The following is a 26,096-nucleotide window of genomic DNA, read 5'->3' as shown; positions in this document are numbered from 1 at the left end:
AATAGAATGGCAGTTAACACAAAAGGGAACCCAAAAATCTTGTACAGGCATCTAAATAGTAAGCAGGTATTAAGAGGTGGGGTGGGGCTTTTTGAGATGAAGGTGGTGATATATGCTTAGAATACTTAACGACTGCTTTGTATTAGTGTTTACAAAGGAAAAGGATACTGATAAAACATAAGTGAAGATGGTAGAGGTCATGGATTGGGTGAAAATTGATGGATGTACTAGAAAAGCTGGCTGTGCTTAGAGTAGATAAGTCACCTGATCTCTTCAGCTTGCATCCCAGATTGCTAAAGGGAGTGGAGACAGCTTACTATAATCTTCCCAAGATACGGGGCGGGGAGGGAGGGGTGAGGTTCCAGAGGATTAGAGTGTGGCAAAGGTGACAGACACCCTTATTCAAGAAAGGTCCCAGTAACTACAGATAGGTCAGTTTAACATCAGTGGTGGGTAAGGTTTTAGCAACAATAATCAGAGGAAAATACAACAGGCACTTGGAGAGGTCTCAGTTAATTAAGGATAGCCAGCACAGATTTGTTTGACGAATCCAATTGACTTTTTTTTTGATAAAGTAACGGAGAAGGTTTATGAAGGAAAAGCAATGGATGTTGTCTATATGGATTTTATGAAGTCATTTGACAAAGTACCACATAAAAGGTCGGTTAACACAATTGAGGCTAATGGAATCAGAGGGCCAATGTCAGCTTGGATAAAAAATTGGCTTAGGGACAGAAGTGAGTCGTGGTAAACGGTTGCTTTGCAGACTTGAGGATGGTAGACAGTGGTGTTCCCCAAGGTTCAGTGCTAGGACCACTGTTTTGCATATATGACTTGGATCTTGGAATAGAGAGTAAAATTTGCGAATACCACCAAACTTGGAGGTGTAGCAAACAGTGATAAAACCAATCGACTGCAACAGGACACAGGCTAGCAGAACAGGCAGACAACCAGCAGATGAAATTTAATAGAGAAGTGTTAGGTGAAATCCTTTCAGTGCAGCAGCTTTTTCGGGAGCAGCGAGTGAGCAGCTGGGAAAGTCAGTTTGAAAGTAAATTTAATTTCCTTTTGTTTTTCGGCGGAGGCCAGGGGGCTGCTGGGTAAGTAAAACACTATATATTTGGGCGGTTTAAAATAACTTTCCTTTCAGTGCAGCAGCTTTTTCGGGAGCAGCGAGTGAGCAGCTGGGAAAGTCAGTTTGAAAGTAAATTTAATTTCCTTTTGTTTTTCGGCGGAGGCCAGGGGGCTGCTGGGTAAGTAAAACACTATATATTTGGGCGGTTTAAAATAACTTTCCTTTCAGTGCAGCAGCTTTTTCGGGAGCAGCGAGTGAGCAGCTGGGAAAGTCAGTTTGAAAGTAAATTTAATTTCCTTTTGTTTTTCGGCGGAGGCCAGGGGGCTGCTGGGTAAGTAAAACACTATATATTTGGGCGGTTTCTGAACCCGAGACACCACACTTGTAGTGTCTCCCACCCGCCCTCCTCCTCTAACCAAAAAAAAAAGGACTCGGTGGGGTGTTTATAAGGTAAGGCTTTTTCGATTTCTCTGGTTTTATTGTGATTGGTAAAAACTTTTCGTTCCTTTTTCATTTAACTAAGTTTAAACTTAAGATTAAAAATGGCAGGAGATCTCAGACCCGTATCATGCTCCTCTTGCTCAATGTGGGAGCTCAGGGACAAGGCTGATGACCCTGTCTCCTTCACGTGCAGGAAGTGTGTCCAGCTGCAGCTCTTGTTAGACCGCATGACGGCTCTCGAGCTGCGGATGGACTCACTTTGGAGCATGCGCGATGCTGAGGAGGTCGTGGATAGCACGTTTAGTGAATTGGTCACACCGCAGATTAGGATTGCTGAGGGAGAAAGGGAATGGGTGACCAAAAGGCAGAGAAAGAGCAGGAAGGCAGCGCAGGAGTCCCCTGCGGTCATCTCCCTCCAAAACAAGTATACCGTTTTGGATACTGTTGAGGGAGATGGCTCACCAGGGGAAGGCAGCAGTAGCCAGGTCCATGGCACCGTGGCTGGCTCTGCTGCTCAGAAGGGCGGGAAAAAGAGTGGAAGGGCTATCGTCGTAGGGGATTCGATTGTAAGGGGAGTAGACAGGCGGTTCTGTGGTCGAAAACGAGGCTCCCGAATGGTATGTTGCCTCCCAGGTGCACGGGTCAGGGATGTCTCAGATCGGCTGCAGAACATTCTAAAGGGGGAGGGTGAACAGCCAGTTGTCATTGTGCACATAGGCACTAATGATATAGGTAAAAAACGGGATGAGGTCCTACAAGCAGAGTTTAGGGAGTTAGGAGCCAAGTTAAAAAGTAGGACCTCAGAGGTAGTAATCTCAGGATTACTACCAGTGCCACGTGATAGTCAGAGTAAAAATGAAAGAATAGTCAGGATGAATGCGTGGCTTAAGAGATGGTGCAGGAAGGAGGGGTTCAGATTTTTGGGACATTGGGACCGGTTCTGGGGGAGGTGGGACTATTACAAATTGGACGGTCTACACCTGGGCCGGACTGGAACCAATGTCCTTGGAGGTGCTTTTGCTAACGCTGTTGGGGAGGGTTTAAACTAATGTGGCAGGGGGATGGGAACCAATTGAGGTCAGTTGACAGTGAGGAGGTAGTAACAAAAGCCTGTAAGAAACTAGATAATGAAGTCAGTGTGACTAAGGGGAAGAGCAGGCAGGGAGCAGATGATGAATATAAAGGGACTGGTGGTCTGAGGTGCATTTGCTTTAATGCAAGAAGTGTAGTTGGTAAGGCAGATGAACTTAGGGCTTGGATTAGTACCTGGGAGTATGATGTTATTGCTATTACTGAGACTTGGTTGAGGGAAGGGCATGATTGGCAACTAAATATCCCAGGATATCGATGCTTCAGGCGGGATAGAGAGGGAGGTAAAAGGGGTGGAGGAGTTGCATTACTGGTCAAAGAGGATATCACAGCTGTGCTGAAGGAGGGCACTATGGAGGACTCGAGCAGTGAGGCAATATGGACAGAACTCAGAAATAGGAAGGGTGCGGTAACAATGTTGGGGCTGTACTACAGGCCTCCCAACAGCGAGCGTGAGATAGAGGTACAAATATGTAAACAGATTATGGAAAGATGTAGGAGCAACAGGGTGGTGGTGATAGGAGATTTTAATTTTCCCAACATTGACTGGGATTCGCTTAATGTTAGAGGTCCAGATGGAGCAGAATTTGTAAGGAGCATCCAGGAGGGTTTTCTAGAGCAGTATGTAAATAGTCCAACTCGGGAAGGGGCCATACTGGACCTGGTGTTGGGGAATGAGCCCGGCCAGGTTGTTGAAGTTTCAGTAGGGGACTACTTTGGGAATAGTGATCACAATTCCGTAAGCTTTAAAATACTCATGGACAAAGACGAGAGTGGTCCTAAAGGAAGAGTGCTAAATTGGGGGAAGGCCAACTATACCAAAATTCGGCAGGAGCTGGGAAATGTAGATTGGGAGCAGCTGTTTGAAGGTAAATCCACATGTGATATGTGGGAGGCTTTTAAAGAGAGGTTGATTAGCGTGCAGGAGAGACATGTTCCTGTGAAAATGAGGGATAGAAATGGCAAGATTAGGGAACCATGGATGACAGGTGAAATTGTGAGACTAGCTAAGAGGAAAAAGGAAGCATACATAAAGGTCTTGGCGGCTGATGAAAGACGAAGCTTTGAAAGAATATCGGGAATGTAGGACCAATCTGAAACGAGGAATTAAGAGGGCTAAAAGGGGTCATGAAATATCTTTAGCAAACAGGGTTAAGGAAAATCCCAAAGCCTTTTATTCATATATAAGGAGAAAGAGGGTAACTAGAGAAAGGATTGGCCCACTAAAGGACAAAGGAGGAATGTTATGCTTGGACTCAGAGAAAATGGGTGAGATTCTAAACGAGTACTTTGCATCGGTATTCACCGAGGAGAGGGACATGACGGATGTTGAGGTTAGGAACAGATGTTTGATTACTCTAGGTCAAGTCGGCATAAGGAGGGAGGAAGTGTTGGGTATTCTAAAGGGCATTAAGGTGGACAAGTCCCCAGGTCCGGATGGGATCTATCCCAGGTTACTGAGGGAAGCAAGAGAGGAAATAGCTGGGGCCTTAACAGATATCTTTGCAGCATCCTTAAACACGGGTGAGGTCCCGGAGGACTGGAGAATTGCTAATGTTGTCCCCTTGTTTAAGAAGGGTAGCAGGGATAATCCAGGTAATTATAGACCGGTGAGCCTGACGTCAGTGGTAGGGAAGCTGCTGGAGAAGATACTGAGGGATAGGATCTATTCCCATTTGGAAGAAAATGGGCTCATCAGTGATAGGCAACATGGTTTTGTGCAGGGAAGGTCATGTCTAACCAACTTAATAGAATTCTTTGAGGAAGTGACAAAGTTGATTGATGACGGAAGGGCTGTCGATGTCATATACATGGACTTCAGTAAGGCGTTTGATAAGGTTCCCCATGGTAGGCTGATGGAGAAAGTGAAGGCGCTTGGGGTCCAAGGTGTACTAGCTAGATGGATAAAGAACTGGCTGGGCAACAGGAGACAGAGAGTAGCAGTAGAAGGGAGTTTCTCAAAATGGAGACGTGTGACCAGTGGTGTTCCACAGGGATCCGTGCTGGGACCACTGTTGTTTGTGATATACATTAATGATTTGGAGGAAAGTATAGGTGGACTGATTAGCAAATTTGCAGACGACACTAAGATTGGTGGAGTAGCAGATAGTGAAGGGGACTGTCAGAGAATACAGCAGAATATAGTTAGATTGGAGAGTTGGGCAGAGAAATGGCAGATGGAGTTCAATCAGGGCAAATGCGAGGTGATGCATTTTGGAAGATCCAATTCAAGAGTGAACTATACAGTAAATGGAAAAGTCCTGGGGAAAATTGATGTCCAGAGAGATTTGGGTGTTCAGGTCCACTGTTCCCTGAAGGTGGCAACGCAGGTAAATAGAGTGGTCAAGAAGGCATACGGCATGCTTTCCTTCATCGGACGGGGCATTGAGTACAAGAGTTGGCAGGTCATGTTACAGTTGTATAGGACTTTGGTTCGGCCACATTTGGAATACTGCGTACAGTTCTGGTCGCCACATTATCAAAAGGATGTGGATGCTTTGGAAAGGGTGCAGAGGAGGTTCACCAGGATGTTGCCTGGTATGGAGGGCGCTAGCTATGAAGAGAGGTTGAGTAGATTAGGATTATTTTCATTAGAAAGACGGAGGTTGAGGGGGGACCTGATTGAGGTGTACAAAATCATGAGAGGTATAGACAGGGTGGATAGCAAGAAGCTTTTTCCCAGAGTGGGGGTTTCAATTACTAGAGGACACGAGTTCAAAGTGAAAGGGGAAATGTTTAGGGGGGATATGCGTGGAAAGTTCTTTACGCAGAGGGTGGTGGGCACCTGGAACGCATTGCCAGCGGAGGTGGTAGATGCGGGCACGATGGAGTCTTTTAAGATGTATCTAGACAGATACATGAATGGGCAGGAAGAAAAGAGATACAGAAGCTTAGAAAATAGGCGACATGTTTAGAGAGAGGATCTGGATCGGCGCAGACTTGGAGGGCCGAAGGGCCTGTTCCTGTGCTGTAATTATCTTTGTTCTTTGTTCTTTGTTTGGCAGAAGGGACAGGCAGAGGCAATATAGACTAAAGAGCACAGTTCTCAAGAGCATTCAGGGACAGAGGAACCTGGGGTTCATGTACATAGATCTTTGAAGGTAGTAGGACATTTTGAAATTGTTGACTGCCTCTGCTTCAACCGCCCTCGTAGGCAGAGATCCAGGTCATTACCACGCTCTGCGTAATAAAGTTCTTACTCATATCCCCCTTGCATCTGTTGACCAAAACCTTCAACCTGCATCTCCTCGTCCTTGTGCCATCAGTTAATGGAATTTTTTCTTGAATAACTTATCTAAGCCGGTCACAGTGGCGCAGTGGTTAGCACCGCAGTCTCACAGCTCCAGCGACCCGGGTTCAGTTCTGGTACTGCCTGTGCGGAGTTTGCAAGTTCTCCCTGTGACCGCGTGGATTTCCGCCGGGTGCTCCGGTTTCCTCCCACAGCCAAAGACTTGCAGGTTGATAGGTAAATTGGCCATTGTAAATTGCCCCTAGTGTAGGTAGATGGTAGGGGAATTGAGGGGATGTGGTAGGAATATGGGATTAATGAAGGATTAGTATAAATGGGTGGTTAATGGTCGGCACAGACTCGGTGGGCCGAAGGGCCTGTTTCAGTGCTGTATCTCTAAATCTAAATCTAATTTTTTAAAAATCCTGAGGCTCAAGCTGATACCCTGGGGACACAGGTTCAAATCCCACTGCAGCTGGTGGAATTTAAATTTAATAAAAATTTGGAATTGAAAGCTAGTCTCAGTAATGGTGCCATGAGACCATCATCGATTGTCGTAAAAACCCATCTGGATCACTAATGTCCCTTAGGGAAGGAAATCTGCCGTCCTTACCCGGTCTGGCCGACATGTGACTCCAGACCCACAGCAATGTGGCCGACTCTTAACTGCCCTCTGAAATGGCCTAGCAAGCCACTCAGTTGTCAAGGGAAATTAGGGACGCGCAACAAATGCTGGCCTTGCTAGCAATGCCCATATCCCTTGAAAGAATAAAAAAAATTCTGGTAAAGGTCCTCTGCACCCTCTCAAGGACCCTCACATCCTTCCTGATGTGCAACAACCAGAACTGGATGCAATACTCTAGCTGTGGCCTAACCAAAGCTTTATAAAGGTTCAGCATTACCTCCCTGCTTTTGCACTCAATGCCTCTATTTATGAACCCCAAAATCCCATATGCTTTGCTAACCACTCTCTTAATATGTCCGGTCACAGGTTGAAGGGTACATGACATTTAGGAAGGACAGGAAACAAGGAAAAGGTGAGGGGGAGGGGGTGGAGCTCTGTTAATTAATGATGGCATTAGCACAATAGAGAGGGATGACCTCAGTTCAGGAAGCCAGGATGTAGAAGGGATTTGGGTCGAGATGAGAAATTATAAAGGCAAGAGGTCACTTGTGGGAGTGGTGTACAGGCCCCCTAACAGTAACCACACAATAGGACCGGGTATAAAAGGAAAAAATAATGGGTGCTCGTCAGAAAGGTACAGCGATAATCATGGGGGATTTTAGTCGACATACAGATTGGAAAGATCAGATGGGCAAAGGAAGCCTAGATGAGGAGCTCAGAATGTTTTTGGGATTGTTTCTTAGAACAGCACGTTCTGGAATAATAGGATTGAATTTTACTTTCAGTTTGAGGGAGAGAAGAGTGGGTCGCAAACTAGTATTTTAAACTTAAATAATGGCAATTATGAGGGCATGAAAGCAGAGCTAGCAAAAATGAATTGGCAAAGTAGGTTAAGGGATAGGTCAATAGAGATGTAGTGGCAGACATTTATGGGGACATTTCAGAATACGCAGAATAGATACATTCCAATAAGAAAAATTCCAAGGGGAGGACCCACCAACCGTGGTTAACTAAAACAGTTAAAGACAGCATCAAACTTAAAGAAAAAGCATATAATTGCACAAAGATAGGAGGCAACACTCCCATATTCAAGGCAGATTGGAAGCATGTGGCCAGAGCCTGCACAATTTCCACCCTTAATTCTCTCATTAACCTAGGATGCATCCCACCTGGACTAGGTGACTTTTTTTCTACTTCGAATGCAATTAGCCTGTTAAGTACCTTCTCTATCTATTTTATCCTGTCCAACTTCTCTACCACCTTCTCCTTTTACTATAACATTGGCAGCAACCTGTGTAGCGAAGACCAATGCAAAGTACTCATTTATTACCTCAGCTGTGCCCTCTGCCTCCATGAGAAGATTGCTTTTTTGGTCCATAATTTGCACTACCCTTTTTCTGTTTAAATGTTTATAAAAAGCCTTGGTTTCTCTTTTATGTTGCCCATTAATCTATTCTCACAGTATTTTTTGTATTTAGCTTGGTTCTCTGCTATATTGTGAACCTGACATTTATCATAAGCCGCCTTTTTCTGTTACATTCTAATATCAGATTTCTTTAGTCATCCACAGAGCTGTAAGTTTGGATTCCCTTTTCCCCTCGTGGGAATGTGTCTTATTGGTACCCAGGCTATCTCCTGTTTGACTGCCTCATGTTGCTCATTTACTGTTCTACCTGCCAGTCTTTATTTCCAATCCAACTGGGCCAAATCTCTTTTCAACTTACTAAAATAATACCTCTTCCAGTTGAGTATTTTCAAAAAAACAAAGAACAGTACAGCACAGGAACAGGCACTTCCGGGGACTGTATCCCTCTAATCCCATCCTATTCATGTATTTGTCAAGATGCCTCTTAAATGTCGCTATCGTACCTGCTTCCACCACCTCCCCCGACAGCAAGTTCCAGGCACTCACCACCCTCTGTGTAAAGAACTTGCCTCGCACATCCCCTCTAAACTTTGCCCCTCGCACCTTAAACCTATGTCCCCGTGTAACTGACTCTTCCACCCTGGGAAAAAGCTTCTGACTATCCACTCTGTCCATGCCATTCATAACTTTGTAAACCTCTATCATGTCGCCCCTCCACCTCCGTCGTTCCAGTGAAAACAATCCGAGTTTATCCAACCTCTCCTCATAGCCAATACCCTCCAGACCAGGCAACATCCTGGTAAACCTCTTCTGCACCCTCTCCAAAGCCTCCACATCCTTCTGGTAGTGTGGCGACCAGAATTGCACACAATATTCCAAGTGTGGCCTAACTAAGGTTCTGTACAGCTGCAGCATTACTTGCCAATTTTTATACTCTATGCCCCGACCGATGAAAGCAAGCATGCCTTCTTGACTACCTCATCCATTTGCGTTGCCACTTTGTGATCTGTGGACCTGTACACCCAGATCTCTCTGCCCGTCAATACTCCTAAGGGTTCTGCCATTTACTGTACACTTCCCACCTGTATTAGTTGCTATAGACATTTTGAAAAAGAGTTAACAAATTGAGCATTGGTCCTACAAAAAGTGAGTCGGGGGAATTAATACAGGAAAATAAGGAGATGACAGATGAATTGAACAGATATTTTGCATTGGTCTTCACCATAGAGGATACAACTAACATCCCAGAAATAGCTGTAAATCAGGAAATGGAAGGGAGAGGAACTCAAGAAAATTACATTCTCCAGGGAAGTGGTACTAAGCAAATTGTTGGAGCTGCGGGCTAGCAAGTCCCCGGGTCCTGATGGACTTCACCCTAGGGTTTTTTTTCGTTTTGTGGTATGTGAATGTCGCTAGGCCAGCATTTGTTGCCCACCCCTAATTGCCCTTGAACTGAGTGGCTTGTTCAGCCATTTCAGAAGGCATTTTAAGAGTCAACCACATTGCTGTGGTCTGGAGTCACATGTAGGCCAGACCTGGTAAGGACAGCAGATTTCCTTCCCTAAAGGACATGAGTGAACCAGATGGGTTTTTACAACAATCGACAATGGTTTCATGGTCACCATTAGACTAGCTTTTAATTCCAGATTTATTAATTGAATTCAAATTTCACCATATGCTATGGTGGGATTTGAACCCATGTCCCCAGAGCATTAGTTTAGTTGAGATACAGCACTGAAACAGGCCCTTCGGCCCACCGAGTCTGTGCCGACCATCAACCACCCATTTATACTAATCCTACACTAATCCCATATTCCTACCACGTCCCAACCTGTCTCTATAGCCTCGGCTCTGGATTGGTAGTCAATTACCACTACGCCACCGCCTCCACGTAGGGTCTTAAAAGTAGTGGCTTGCGAGATAGTTGATGCGCTGGCCTTGATTTTCCAAAATTCCCTAGATTCAAGGAAGGTTCCGTTAGATTGGAAAATAGCAATGTAATTCCTTTATTCAAAAAGGGAGGGAGAGAGAAAACAGGAAACTACATGCCAGTTAGCTTAACATCTGTTTTAGGGAAAATGTTAGAAGCTATTATTAAAGACATTATAGCAGAGCACTTAGAAAAATTCAAGGTAATCAGGCAGAGTCAACATGGTTTTGTGAAAGGGAAATCACGTTTAACCAATTAATTGGAGTTGTTTGAAGAGGTAACATGTGCTGTGGATAAAGGGGAAACCAGTGGATGTACTGTACTTGGATTTCCAGAAGGCATTTGACAAGGTGCCACATCAAAAGCTATAGCGGAAAATAAAAGCTCAGTGTAGGGCGTAACATACTGGCATGGATAGAAGATTGGCTAGCGAATAGGAAACAGAGAGTAGGCATAAATGGGTCATTTTCTGGATGGCAAGATGTAACGAGCGGTGGGCCGCAGGGATCAGTGCTGGAGCCTCAACTTTTTACAATTTATATAAATGACTTGGATGAAGGGACTGACGGTATGATGGCTAGATTTGCTGATGACACAAAGATAGGTAGGAAAGTAAGTTGCGAAGAAGACATAAGGAGGCTACAAAGAGATATAGATAAAGTGAGTGGGCAAAGATCTGGCAAATTTAGTATAATGTGGGACAATGTGAACTTGTCCATTTTGGCAGGAAGAATAAAAAAGTCTAAATGGTGAGAGATGCAGAGCTCAGAGATGCCGAGGGATCTGGGCGTCCTAGTGCATGGATCGCAAAACGTTAGTATGCAGGTTCAGCAAGTAATTAGGAAAGCTAACAGAATATCATCATTTATTGTGAGGGGAACTGGATACAAAAGTAGGGAGGTTATGCTTCAGTTATACAGGGCATTGGTGAGCAGACATCTGGAGTACTGCGTACAGTACTGGTCACCTTATTTAAGGAAGGATGTAAATGCGTTGGAAGCAGTTCAGAGAAGGCTTACTAGATTAATACCTGGAATGGGAGGGTTGTCTTATGAGGAAAGGTTGGACAGGCTCGGCTTGTATCTGGTGGAGTTTAGAAGAGTAAGAGGCAATTTGATTGAAACATATAAAGATTTGGAGGGGTCTTGACAGAGTGCATGTGGAAAGGATGTTTCCTTTTGTGGGAGAATTTAGAACTAGGGGGTCACTGTTTAAAAATAAGGGGTCGCCCATTTAAGATAGAGACGAGGAGAAATAATTTTCTGAGGGTTGAGAGTCTTTGGAACTTTGTTCCTCAAAAGGGCGGTGGAAGCAGAGTCTTTGAATATTTTTAAGGCAGAGGTAGACAGATTCTTGTCAAGCAAGGGGGTGAAAGGTTATCGGGGTAGGCAGGAATGTGGAGTTGAGGTTACAATCAAATCAGCCACGATCTTACTGAATGGTGGAGCAGGCTTGAGGGGTCGAGTGGCCTACTCCTAATTCATCTGCTCGTATGTTGTCACCTTCAAAGATCGACGCAGATGAACCTCAACGTCCCTCTGCTCCTGCGCACTCTTTCGAACTGCGCCATTATGTTTATATTATCTCACCCTAGTCCCTCTTCCAAAATGCATCACCTCACACCTATCTCTATTAAATTCCATTTGCCACTTGTCTGCCCATTCAGCTAGCCTCGCAAGCAGCTTGTATCATCCTCATTGTTTGTCACACCAAGTTTGGCATCATCGGCAAATTTTGAGATCCAAGCTATTTATACATCCCCAAAAAAAAGCAGTGGTCCTAGCACTGACCGTTGTGGAGCACCACTGTCTACCACCCTCCAGTCTGAAAAACATCCATTTACCACGACTCACTGTTTTCTATGCTTGTGTCAATTTTTCTTATCCAAGCTGACAGTGAGCCTTAATGTGGTACTTTATCAAATGCTTTCTTAAAATCCATATAGACAACATCCACTGCATTCCATTCATCAACCTTCTCTGTTACTTCATCAAAAAATTCAATTAGATTAGTCAAGCCTTTTACAAATATGTGCTGGCTATCCTTCATTAACTCAAACCTCTCCAATTACCTGTTGATTTTCCTCCCAATTATTGTTTCTAAAACATTACCCACCTGATGTTAAATTAACTGGCATGCAGTTGCTCGGACTGACCTTACACCCTTTCTTGAATAAGGGTGTAACATTTGCCACTCTCTAACCCTCTGGCATCTACCCCATATCAAGGGAAGATTATGGCAAACCCTTCCGCTATCCCCACTCCCACCTCCTTTAGCAACCTGGGATGCAAGCCATGTGGACCTGTTGACTTATTGACCTTAAGTATAGCCAGCCTTTCCAGAACCTCCTCCCTCAATTATTACCCTATCCATTGCCTTTACTCTCTTTGCTTCTACCGATATTTTGTCAGATTCCTCTTCCTTTGATGTTAAATTAACTGATGCAAAGTACTCATTAAGTATTCTAGCCTTGTCCTGTGCCTCTAGGCATATATTACCCTTTGTCTCTAACAGGCCCCACTCCACCTCTTACTACCTGCTTACTATTTACATGCTGGTAGAAGACTTTTGGGTTCCCTTTTATATTGATCGTTATTGAGAGGATAGCTTGCAAAGCATAGGGGAACTTGGGCTTCATAAATAGAGGCACAGAGTACAAAAGCAGGGAAGTTACGCTAAGCCTTTAGAAAGCTTGTTAGGCCACAGAGTACTGCATCTAGTTCTGGTCACCACATATGAGGAAGGATGTAAGGGCTGAGAAGGTGCACAGCATGTTTACCAGAATGGTTCCAGGGATAAGGGAATTTAGCTGCGTCAGGTTGAAGAATATGGAGTTGTTCTTAGAGCAAAGGAGACTGAGGGGAGATTTTTATAGAGGTGTACATTATGATGGCAGGTTTAGATAAGATAGACAAAGAGAAGCCGTTCCCATTAGCTGATGGTACAAGGACCGGGGGACACTATTTAAAGTTTAAGGATGCAGAGAGCAGTAATGACCTGCAACTCGCTGCCTACAAGGAGAGTAGAATCGGAGACGATCAATGATTTCAAAGTGAAATTGGGTAAGCACTTGAGTGATATAAACTTGTAGGGCAATGGGCATACAGTGGAGGAATGGGACTGATTGGTTTGCTCTAGAGAGAGCTGGCGTGGACTCTTTCTATAAGGTAATGACTAAGAAGGAAAAAAAAGTTTAACATAACTTGAAACCTACTCCTCTAGAACTGAACCCCAGTGTTTTGTTTGCATTTTGATGGTCTGGTTAACTTGTGTTTTTAATGATTTGCGAATCTGGACTCTAGGTCCCTTTGCTCCTCTACCCCAGTTATATTCATAATATCCAAGGAATGCGCAGCCTTATTTCTCCCACCAAACAGATTACCATACACTTAACTTTATTGAAATTCACTGACCATTTACACACCCATCCTGCAAGTTTATTAACATCTTATATTTTGTTACAGATTGTATTAATTAGACACCCAATTTGGCATAATCAGCAAATTCCGCAATGTATTTCTAATTCCAAAGTATAAATTATCCATGCAACTAACGAACAGCGGTGAGAATCTATATTTTAAAAACTGAAAAGGATTTCATGGATGCTGGAATCTTGAAGAAGCTAAACTTTGGGACGTTTTTGTTTTAAATATCCGACACCAAGAACTCAATATTATAAAAAGCCAAGAGGAGTAAAGAAAGTGGAGGGGTGAAATCAAAAGGAAATTGGGAAAGCAAAGAGAGGGCACGAAAGAATACTAGCAAGCAAAATCAAGGTGAACTCAAAGATGTTTCATCAATACATTAAGAGTAAGAGGATAACTCAGGGACACTTCCAGTGTCCACGGCGAACACGTGTGCAGGAAGTGTCTCCCGCTGCAGCTACTAGAAATCCGGGTTTCAGATCTGGAACGGCGGCTGGAGACACTGTGGAGCATCCGTGAGGCTGAGATCATCATAGATAGCACGCACAGGGAGATGGTCACACGTAGGTAAAGACTGCTCAGGCAGAAAGGGAATGGGTGACTGCCAGGCAGAGTAGAAGAACTAGGCAGGTAGTGCAGGAGTCCCCTGGGCCCATCTCCCTTTCTAACAGATTTTCCACTTTGGATACTGTTGGGGGAAGATAGCTTCGCAGAGGAACGCAGCAAGAGCTGGCTCAGTCACAGAAGACAACAGTGGATGGGTGTTTTTCTGAATGGAGGGATGTGACTAGTGGTGTTCCGCAGGGATCAGTGCTGGGACCTTTGCTGTTTGTAGTATATATAAATGATTTGGAGGAAAATGTAGCTGGTCTGATTAGTAAGTTTGCGGATGACACAAAGGTTGGTGGAGTTGCAGATAATGATGAGGATTGTCAGAGGATACAGCAGGATATAGATCGGTTGGAGACTTGGGCGGAGAAATGGCAGATGGAGTTTAATCCGGACAAATGTGAGGTAATGCATTTTGGAAGGTCTAATGCAGGTAGGAGGTATATAGTAAATGGCAGAACCCTTAGGAGTATTGACAGGCAGAGAGATGTGGGCGTACAGGTCCACAGGTCACTGAAAGTGGCAACGCAGGTGGATAAGGTAGTCGAGAAGGCATACGGCATGCTTGCCTTCATCGGTCGGGGCACTAAGTATAAAAATTGGCAAGTCATGCTGCAGCTGTACAGAACTTTAGTTAGGCCACACTTAGAATATTGCGTGCAATTCTGGTCGCCACACTACCAGAAGGACGTGGAGGCTTTGGAGAGGGTACAGAGGAGGTTTACCAGGATGTTGCCTGGTCTGGAGGGCATTAGCTATGAGGAGAGGTTGGATAAACTCGGATTGTTTTCACTGCAACGACAGAGGTGGAGGGGCGACATGATAGAGGTTTACAAAGTTATGAGTGGCATGGACAGAGTGGATAGTCAGAAGCTTTTTCCCAGGGTGGAAGGGTCAGTTACTAGGGGACATAGGTTTAAGGTGCGAGGGGCAAAGTTTAGAGGGGATGTGCGAGGCAAGTTTTTTTTTATTTTTTTATTTTTACACAGAGGGTGGTGACTGCCTGGAACTTGCTGCCAGGGGAGGTGGTGGAAGCAGATACGATAGCGACGTTTAAGAGACATCTTGACAAATACATGAATAGGAAGGGAATAGAGGGATATGGGCTCCGGAAGTGCAGAAGGTGTTAGTTTTGGCAGGCATCAAGATCGGAGCAGGCTTGGAGGGCCGAATGGCCTGTTCCTGTGCTGTACTGTTCTTTGTTCTGTGGCACCACGGGTGGCTCAGCTGCACAGGAGGGGAGGAAAAAGAGTGCGTTGCTATAATGATAGGGGATTCTATTGTAATGGGTACAGATAGGTGTTTCTGTGGCCGCAAATGTGACTCCAGGATGGTATGTTGCCTCCCTGCTGCTAGGGTCAAGGATGTCATGGAGCAGCTGCAGGACATTCTGAAGGGGGAGGGTGAACAGTCAGAGGTCATGGTACTCATTGGTACCAACAACATAGGTAGAAAGAGGGATGAGGTCCTGCAAGAATTTAGGGAGCTAGGTAGCAAATTAAAAAGCAGGACCTCAAAGGTTGTAACCGCTGGATTTCTCCCGGTGCCACGTGCTAGTGAGTATAGGAATAGGAGGATAGAGCAGATGAATATATGGCTGAGATGGTGCAGGAGGGAGGGCTTTAGTTTCTTGGATCAGAGTCTGTTTCTGGCAAAGGTGGGACCTGTACAAGTTGGACGGGTTGCACCTGAACCGGAACGGGACCAACATCCTTGCTGGGAGGTTTGCTAGTGCTGTTGGGGAGGGTTTAAACTAATTTGGCAGGGGGATGGGATACAGAGTGGAGGTACAGTAGGGGGTGATGCACAGTCAAGTATAGAAGAGAAACTGAGTCAGTCTGGAAGGCAGAGCAAATATAGACCTGTTAAGGCATAAGTGAAAAACGCTAAGCTGGATTGCATCTATTTTAACGCAAGGAGTCTTACTAGTAAAGCAGACGAATTGAGGGTGTTGATTGGCACATGGGAATACGATATTATTGCTATCACAGAGACACAGTTGAGGGAGGGGCAGGACTGGCAGCTCAATATTCCAGGGTACACAATCTTCAGGCATGACAGGGGAGGTGGTAAAAGAGGAGGTGGCATTGCACTGTTGATCTAGGAGTCAATTACTGCAGTAAGGAGGGATAGTATCTCAAAAGGTTCCTCAAATGAGGCCATGTGGGTAGAACGTAAAAACAAAAAGGGGGCAATCACTTGGCTGGGAGTGTACTACAGGCCTCTCAACAGTCAGGGAGAGATAGAGGAGCAGATATGTAGGCAAATCTCAGGGAGGTGTAAAAATAATCGGGTAATAGTAGGGGATTTCAACTTCCCCAATTTTAACTGCAACAGTCTTAGTGCAAAAGGCTTAAAGGGGGCGGAATTCTTAAAATGCATACAGGAGAGCTTTTTGAGCCAGTACTGGACCTAATCCTAGGGAATGAAGCCGGACAAGTGGTAGAAGCGTCAGTGGGGGAGCATTTCGGGGATAGTGACCATAATTCTAAGATTTAAGGTAGTTATGGAAAGATGGACCGGAAATAATGGTACCGAATTGGGGAAAGGCCAATTTCAGTATGATAAAACAGGATCTGGCCAAAGTGGACTGGGAGCAGCTACTTGTAGGACAGTCTACATCAGACCAGAGGAAATAGTCAGAGTTCAGAGCCAACATGCACCCATTAAGGTGAAGGGTAGGACTAACAAGTGCAGGGAACCCTGGATGTCAAGGGATATAGAGGATTGGATCAGGAAAAAAAAGGCACATTCGGAGCGCTGAAAACAGCGGAAGCACTAGACGAGTTTAGAAACTGTAGGGGGGAGGTACTTAAAGTAATTAGGAGAGTGAAGAGGGGACATGAAAAAACACTGGCAGGCAAAATAAAGGAAAATCCTAAGGCGTTTTATAAGTATATTAAGGGAAAGAGGATAACCAGGGAAAGAGTAGGGCCCATTAGGAACCAACGTGGCCATCTGTGTGTGGAGCCGGAGGACAGAGGTGAGGTTTTAAATGATTACTTTTCATCTGTGTTCACTATGGAGAAGGACAATGTAGGTGTAGAGATCAGAAAGGGGGATTGTGATAAACTTGAACATATTAGCATTGAAAGGGAGGAAGTATGAGCTGTTATAGCAGGCTTAAAAGTGGATAAATCCCAGGCTCAGATGAGATGTATGCCAGGCTGTTATGTGAGGCAAGGGAGGAAATAGCAGGGACTCTGACACAAATTGTCAAATCCTCTCTGGCCACAGGAGAGGTACCAGGGGAGTGGAAGACAGTGAATGTGGTACCATTATTCAAGAAGGGTAGCAGGAATAAACCAGATAATTAGAGGCCTGTGAATCTAACACCAATGGTTGGGAAACTACTGGAAAAAATTCTGAGGAATAGGATTAATCTCCACTTGGAGAGGCAGGGATTAATCAGGGATAGTCAGCATGGCTTTGTCAGGGGGAGATCGTGTCTAACTAACGTGATTGAATTTTTCGAGGCAGTGACTAGATGTGTAGATGAAGGTAAAGCAGTTGATGTAGTCTACATGGACTTCAGTAAGGCTTTTGATAAAGTCCCACATGGGAGATTGGTTAAGAAGGTACGAGCCCATGGGATCCAGGGCAATTTGGCAAATTGGATCCAAAATTGGCTTAGTGACAGGAGGCAGAGGGTGATGGTCGTGGGCTGTTTTTGCAAGTGGAAGCCTGTGACCAGTGGTGTATCACAGGGATCGGCGCTGGGACCCTTGCTGTTTGTCATGTACATTAATGATTTAGACATGAATATAGGAGGTATGATCAGTAAGTTCGCAGATAACACGAAAATAGGTGGTGTCATAGTGAGGAGGAAAGCCTTAGATTACAGGACGATATAGATGGGCTGTTAAGATGGGCGGAGCAGTGGCAAATGGAATTTAATCCTGAGAAGTGTGCGGTGACGCATTTTGGGAGGATTAACGAGGCAAGGGAATATACAATGGATGGTAGGACCCTAGGAAGTACAGAGGGACCTTGGTGTACTTGTCCATAGATCACTGAAGACAACAGCAAGGTAGATCAGGTGGTTAGGCTTATGGGATACTTGCCTTTATTAGCCGAGACATAGAATATAAGAGCAGGGAGGTTATGATGGAGCTGTATAAAATGCTAGTTAGGGCACAGCTGGAGCACAGTGTATAGTTGTGGGCACCACACTATAGGAAGGATGTGATTGCACTGGAGAGGGTGCAGAGGAGATTCACCAGGATGTTGCCTGGGCTGGAGTATTTCAGCTATGAAGAGAGACTGAAAAGGCTAAGCTTGTTTTCCTTAGAACAGAGAAGACTGAGGGGGGGGTCTTGATTGAGGTATACAAAATTATGAGGGGCATTGATAAGTTAGTTAGGAAGAAACTTTTTCCCTTAGGCGGCACAGTGGCGCAGTGGTTGGCACCGCAGCCTCACAGCTCCAGCGACCCGCGTTCAATTCTGGGTACTGCCTGTGTGGAGTTTGCAAGTTCTCCCTGTGTCCGCGTGGGTTTCCTCTGGGTGCTCCGGTTTCCTCCCACAGCCAAAAGACTTGCAGGTTGGTAGGTAAATTGGCCATTATAAATTGCCCCTAGTATAGGTAGGTGGTAGGGGAAATATAGGGACAGGTGGGGATGTGGTAGAAATATGGGATTAGTGTAGGATTAGTATAAATGGGTGGTTGATGGTCGGCACAGACTCGGTGGGCCGAAGGGCCTATTTCAGTGGTGTATCTCTAAACTAAACTAAACTTAGCGGAGGGTTCAATAACCAGGGGGCATAGATTTAAGGTAAGGGGTAGGAGGTTTACAGGGGATTTGAGGAAAAAAAATTTCACCCAGAGGGTGGTTGGAATCTGGAACGCACTGACTGAAGCGGTGTTAGAGGCAGGAACCCTCACAACATTTAAGAAGTATTTAGTTGAGCACTTGAAACGCCATAGCATACAAGGCTACGGTCCAAGTGCTGGAAAATGGGATTAGAATAGTTAGGTGCTTGATGGCTGGCACAGATACAATGGGCCAAAGGGCCTGTTTCTGTGCTGTATAACTCTTTGACTCTTATGGCTAGTAAAGAAAGTGTAGGGCCCGTAAAAGATCAAAAAGGTAACCTATGTGTAGGGGCGGAAGATGTTGGTATTGCTCTTAATGAATACTTTGTGTCTGTCTTCACAAAAGAGGGGGACGATGCAGATATCGTAGTTAAGGAGAAGTGTGAAGTATTGGATGTGATAAACATAGGGGGAGAGGAAGTATTAATGGGATTAGCATCCTTGAAAGTTGATAAATCACCAGGGCTGGATGAAATGTACCCCAGGATGTTAAAAGAAACAAGAGAGGAAATAGCGGAAGGTCTGACCACCATTTTCCTGTCCTCACTGGATACAGGTGAAGGGTCTGAAGGGTCACTGACCTGAAACGTTAACTAAGGTGGATACAAAATTGGCTCAGTGGCAGAAAGCAAAGGGTAATTGTTGACAGGTGTTTTTGCGACTGGAGGGCTGCTTCCAGTGATGTTCCGCAGGGCTCAGTACTGGGTCCCCAGCTTTTTGTGATATACATTAACGACTTGGACATAAATGTAGGGGGGCATGATCAAGAAGTTTGCAGACAACACAAAGATTGGCTGTGCCGTAGAAAGCAAGGAAGACAGCTGTAGGCTGCAGGAAGATATTGATGGTCTGGTCAGATGGGCAGAAAAGTGGCAAATGGAATTCAACCTGGAAAAGTGTGAGGTGATGCATTTGGGGAGGTCAAACAAGACAAAGGAATACACAATTAATGGGAAAATACTGAGACATGTAGAGGAAGTGAGGGACTTTGGAGCGAAAGTCCACAGATCCCTGAAGGTAGCAGGACAGGTTAATAAGGTGGTTAAGAAGGCATATGGAATCCTTTCCTTTATTAGCTGAGTTATATTCTATAAGAGCAGGGAGGTTATGCTGGAACGGTATAACTCATTGATTTGGCCACAACTTGAGTAGTGTGCGCAGTTCTGGTCACCTCATTACAGAAAGGACATAATTGCACTAGAGAGGGTACAGAGGAGACTGACGAGGATGTTGCCAGGACTGGAACAATGCAGCTATGAGGGAAGATTGGATAGGCTGGGGTTGTCCTCCTTGGAACATAGAAGGCTGAGTGGAGATCTGATTGAAATGTACAAAATTTTAAGGGGCCTGGATAGAGTGGAGGTGAAGGGCCTATTCAACTTAGCAGAGAATTCAGTGACTAGGGGGCATAGATCTAAAGTGATGGGTAGAAAAATGAGAGAGGAGATGAGGAAAAACTTTTTCACCCAGAGGGTGGTGGGGGTGTGGAACTCACTGCCTAAAAGGGTAGTTGAGGCAGAAATCCTCAACTCATTCAAAAGGAGTGTGGATATGCAAGTGCTGTAATCTGCAGGGCTACGAACCAAATGCTGGATGGTGGGATTAGAATGGGTGGATCGTTTTTCGGCCGGCACAGACATGATGGGCCAAGTGGCCTCTTTCTGTGCCTTAGATCTTCTATGATTCTACTAGGTGGGATCATAGAAAATACAAAGACTGCGAAGTTAGGTTTTGGAGAGTGTGTGTGCGTAAATGCATGAAGTGTAGTTAATATGGTTGTTGAGCTGCAGGTGCAAATAGCCACATGGGAATATGATGTAGTGGTGATAACAGACTAGCTCAAAAAGTGGAGTATTTGATACTCAACATTCCCAGGTACAAGATATTCAGGAAAAAAAAGTTAGCAGTTTTGATTACAGAAAATATATTGCAGTGCTAGAAAGAAAAAGATCATTGACTTCTGAGACAGAATCTATTTGGTTGAACTTAAGAAATAAAGCAGCTATTACATTACTTTGTCTATTTTATAGGTGCCAAATACTGGGAATGAGATAGAGAAGATGTGCAGAGAAATAACTGAGACATGCAAGAACTATACAGTGGTGATAATACCCCAAAGTTGAATGGGGCAAAGATTGTGTTTAGGGCAGAGAAGGGGAGGAATTTCTGAAGCATGCTCAGGAGAAATTTTTTTGTTCAGTCCATTTCCTGTCAATGAGAAAGGATCCCTTACTGGAGATAATCCTGGGAAATTAAGTTGGTCAAGGGGAGAATGTCACAGTCAGGGAGCATCTCAGGAACAGTGCTCATAATATCATAAGGTTTCAATTATTCATGGAGAGGAACAAGGAGCAATCTATAATAAAAATACTTAACTACAGCAAAGCTAATTTCAGTGACTTGAGGAGGGATCCGACCAAGGTAAACTGGAGTCAAGACTGGCAGGCAGAAATGTAATGGAACAACAGGTGACCTTTGAAGAGGAGATTGTTCGGGTACAGTCCAGTATATTCCCAGACAGGGAAAAAGGGAGGACAACCAAAGCCAGCGCTCTCTGAATGAGAGTAGGATGAAGCAGAAAAGAGGGCATATGAAAGAACTCAACTTAATACTACAAGGATCAGGGTGAATAAAAAGAGAAAGGGAAAAGGAAACATGAGGGGAAAAAAGGCAATATGTGACTAAATTGGTGGCTAACATCAAAAGGAATCCTCAAGGTCTGCTATAGGCATATTAACAGCAAAAGGCTCGTCAGGAGTGGCAGAGCTGATTAGGGACCAAAATGGAGATCTATTGGCGGAAACAGAAGGCATGGCTGAGGTACTCAATAAGTGCGCTGCATCCTTGATCATCAAGGAACAGGACTTGCCAAAGCTATGACAAACAAGGAGGTTGTTAGGAAACTGGGTGAGATAAAAATAAACAGGAGGTACTAGAAAACCTGCAGTACTTACAGTGGATAAGTTAGTGAGTCCAGATGGGATGCATGCCAGGCTGCTGAGGGAAGTAAGGGTAGAAATTGCAGATGTGCTAGCCAATCCTCCTCAGATACAGGAGTGGTGCCAATGCTACACCGTTGTTCAAAAAAAAAAGGAGGAAAATAAATCTGGCAATTACAAGTGAGCAAGCTTAAGGTTGGTAGTTAGGAAGCTTTTAGAAACAATAATCTGGGAGAAAATTAACAGCCATTGGGACAAGCACAGACTGATAAAGGATAGACAGCACAGATTTGCTAAGGGCAAATTGTATTGACTTGAATGAGCTTTGAAATGAGGTAACAGAGTTTGGATGAGTGCAGCACAGTTCATGTTGTGTGTATGGACTTCAGAAGGCATCCGATAAAGCACATTATAGGCGTTAGCAAAATTGAAGCTTATGGGTAAAAGGGGAAGTAGCAGCATGGATACATAATTGGCTAAGGGATCAAGAAAGCAGAGTTGTGGTAATAGTTACTTTTCCACGTTGGAATGAGGTGTACAGTGGAGTTGCCCAAGGTTCAGTTCTTTTTTGATATACATCAATGGCTTGGAGGTACAGGGTATGATTTCGAAATTTGTAACTGACATGAAACGTGGAAAAAACAGTGAAGAAGATAGTAATAGGCTTCAAGAGAACAAAGACAGGTTGGCAGAATGGGCAGACACATGGCAGATGAAATTCAATGCAGAAAAGTGTTAGGTGATACTTTTTGGAACAAAGAATGAGGAGAGACAATGCATTCTAAATGGTAGAATTTTCAAGGGTGCAAAATGAGAGACACCTGGGGGGGGGGTGTAAGTGCACAAATCTTTGAAGGTGGCAGGACAGGTTAACAAAGCAGTTAATAAAGCACATGGGATCTTGGGTTTTATAAATACAGGTTTAAGCACAAAAGCAAGGAAGTTATGCTAGGTCTATATAAAACATTAGCTAGGCCCCTGCTGGACTGTTGTTTCCAATCCTAGGCACCATGGTTTGGTAAGGACACAAAGGCTGTGGAGAGGGTACAGAAGAGATTTACTAGAATGGCTCCAGGGATGAGGTATTAAGTTATGCGGATAGACTGGAGAAGCTGAGGTTGTATTCCTTGTAGCAGAGAAGGTTAAGAGGAGATTTTGATAGAAGTGTTTAAAGTCATGAAGGGTTTAGATAGAGTAAATAAGGAGAAACAATTTCTAATTGCTGAAAGGTTGACAACCTGAGGGCACAAATTTAAGTTGACTGGCAAAAGCAGAGGTGATACAAGGATTTTTTTTTTTTACACAAGTGATTTGGAATGCTTGATAGGGTGGTGGACACGAATTCAATAATAGCCCTCAAAAAGGGAACTGGATAAACGTTACAACTCAGATAGCCAGCCATTGAAGGATAAAACACTGGAACCTAGTCTTTGTACAACTAAACTTTTTTGGAGACACACATTGCATGGCATGCACCTTCATCTACATTCCCATCCTGCTCTCATATACATGAACATGAGAATCTCTAACTAATGCCCACCATCTGAATATAATTAACCCCCATTTGATATACAATTAACATACTTGAAGGAAAGAATTGTAGGGTTATGAGGTAAGGGCAAGGGAGAGGGACTAACTGGATTGCTCTTTGAAAGAGAGGGTATAGACTCAATTGGCTGAATGGCCACCTGTGCTGTACTACTGTATGATTACATTGTCGCGTTTAGATGTATGGCTGAACATATCTTTAAAACTAAAAGCTCAGTTCTAGCAATGCTTTTGAATCCCACAAGAATGCTCCTTTTTGTTTCCTTTACTACGGCAAGCACCAGTGCCCTCTCCATAATGGAGTATGGTTAAGATCTATAGTCCACCAGGAAGAAAACAACAACAAATTCATGCTCTTTCCATTCATGCATTGGAAAGAGCATTATGTCATTCACAAAAAATAAAAATGTATTATTTGAATTAAAACACGAGTATCCTGAAAGCCTCAAGAGTTCAATCCCCACAATTACCTGACCATTTTTCCAATACTCAGAACAAAATTATTAATTTGAAACTAAAAGTCATAGGACTGCGTTAAATATAATTTTCAAATAATGTTACTCACTGCAAGCTTTTAACTATAAAATACAATTAGAGCAAGGCACTCTCAAGCCAGCTGAGCCTCTTGCCCTCAGGTTTAGGAAAACACATCAAATGCATGTGGCCCTGTGGAACTCTACTCTTGTAGGTGGTTGTGGAGAGTACAAAACAGATACACCAAGTATTCAGCGATAGCTCTGTCGAAATACATGCAGCTGAGTCAAAATAATGTGCACTGTTCAGTAAAGCTTTTTCTATTTAATCAAGTTTGAGCATTTATAAATTGCCAAAAAAATTGCTCTATGACCCATTCTATGACTGTGTACTGCTCTTTTACAAGATGAGCTGGGAGTGAAGTAAATAAAAGGTGGTACACATTTGTAAGCAATTGAACATAATTAAACACAGAAATACAGCAAGGTAGCAATTTTAAAACTTAGTAAAATACTTTTGGCCAAGTAGAGGTTACACAGTGAATTTTTTTTATTTAACCATTATTTGAAAATTTAAGCAACAAGTTTTCTGACATAAAAACAAGTGCTGGAAATACTTAGCAAGTCTGGTAATATCTGTGCAGAGAGAAGCAGAGTCAATGTTTCAAGTCAGTGACCCTTCATCAGAACTGACAAAGGTTAGAAAAAAATTAGGTTTTAAGTAAGTGCATACAAGGCTACGGGCCAAGTGCAGGAATATGGGATTAGAATGGTTGGGTGCTGTATGACCGGCACAGACACGATGGGCCGAAGGGCCCGTTTCTGTACTGTATGACTGTTTTGTTGCCATGCTGAATTCCATAGGCAACAAAAAAATTACATCCTTCAGGTTTTGCAGATGATTTGATGAACTGGAAGAGAGTTGTCTCAAAGTGTGCAAGTTCACACTTAATCGAAAAGAACCTTAACCCTATGATTTATCTTCATCACATAATTCTTTATGCTGTACTAAAACTAATGTCCAAGTCCATGTAACTGGCAATCGCCACCTAATTACCAATTACAAAAGGATCTTTGCTCCTCTTTTAAAATCTTATTTTGATTGAACAGATGTTACAAACTAAAGCCACTTACAACTGAGCTCTGAGCACTTGGTCTCTAACGCATGTACATAGACTTCTTGCTGTTTCCATCTAGAGGAAAGAAGGGAGTCAAATATTAGACAACTATTTTCTATGCAAATACAATAAGTAAAAACTACATCTTACTGCATTCACCCATACAATCCAAACTGAACACAGGAATAAAATTAAGATCATTCAGCCCCTCGAACTTTTTCCACCATTCAATGAGATAATGGCTGATCTGTAATTTAACTCCATCTACCCACGTTGGTTCTGTAACCCTTGTATAACAAAAATCAACCAATGTCAGTTTTGAAATTTTCAACTCAGTAGCTTTCAGGAGACAGACTTCCAGCTCTCCACCATCTTTTCTGTGAAGTGCTTCCTGAATGGCCAAGTTCTAACTTTGAGATTATGCCCCCTCATGCAGGCCTCCACCAGAATAAATAGTTTCTCTTTATCTACGCCATCAATTCCTTTGATCACCTTAAATACCTCAATTACATTATCTCTTGATCTTCTATATACACAAGGGAATACAAACTCAGCTTGTGTAACCTGCCCTCAGTTTAACCTAGGTGAATCTGTGCAACACTCCAGATGGGGTTTAACCAGAGTTCTGTACAGCTGTAATGTAATTCCCACCCCTTTGTATTTCAGCCCTCTTGAACTGTGATTTCTGTATTTGAACCCCTAAATCTCTATTCATCCACAGTTCCTAGTTTCTGGCCATTTAAAAAAAATACTCGATCTATCTAGCTTTAATCCAAAGGAGACCACCTCACATTTTTCCAACTAACCTCCACCTGCCATTTTGTCCGTTCACTTAATCTATCAAAATCCCTTTGCAACTTTCTGCTCCCATCCACACTATTTACTTGTCAGCAAACTTAGATGTACGGCTCTCTATTCCTTCATCCAAATCATTTATAAGTATAGTGGAAAAACTGAGGCCCCAGTACAGATCCCTGGTGAACAGCACAAATCACATCCTGCCAATCTGAGTGCATATCCATTATCCCGACTGTCTCACACCTCCTACCCAAGTCCCTATCTAAGCCAGTTGGTTGCCTCCAATTCAGTGCATCATCAGTTTTGTTACGTGTCTTAGGTGGAACCTTGTCGAGTGTCTTCCAGAAGTCCATATAAATAACATTCATAGACACTATTATTTTTGTTACTTCCTCAAAAAATTCAAGTAGGTTAGACAGACATGATTTACCTTTTATAAATCCATACCAGAGCTGATAGCCCATATTTAACTGAATGCTTAGTCACTTTGTCCCTAATAACAGATTCTAGAAGCTTCATACAACAGACATTAGACTAATAAGCGCCTAGCTTCTCTCTCCTACCCTTTTAAGTAATGGAGTGATATTGGCAGTTTTCCAATCCAAGAGGACAAATG

General features: G+C 43.7%; 1 protein-coding gene across 8 annotated transcripts in view; it reads right to left on the bottom strand.

Annotated features, from left to right (window-relative positions):
* wtap (WT1 associated protein) overlaps positions 1 to 26,096 on the bottom strand; it is an 81,306-nt gene that overhangs the window by 34,822 nt on the left and 20,388 nt on the right. For all 8 annotated transcript variants that reach the window (XR_010976192.1, XM_068044730.1, XM_068044733.1 and 5 more), the window contains one exon: positions 24,699 to 24,757. Coding sequence is in view for 7 of the 8 variants with exons in the window: in XM_068044730.1 (XP_067900831.1) it covers positions 24,699 to 24,757 (59 nt within the window). In the remaining variant the exon portion in view is untranslated. The remainder of the gene's footprint in view (positions 1 to 24,698; positions 24,758 to 26,096) is intronic.

Source organism: Heterodontus francisci, chromosome 13, assembly GCF_036365525.1.
Source record: "Heterodontus francisci isolate sHetFra1 chromosome 13, sHetFra1.hap1, whole genome shotgun sequence".
NCBI classification, from domain to species: domain Eukaryota; kingdom Metazoa; phylum Chordata; class Chondrichthyes; order Heterodontiformes; family Heterodontidae; genus Heterodontus; species Heterodontus francisci.
This window is presented reverse-complemented; position numbering and strand designations above follow the sequence as displayed.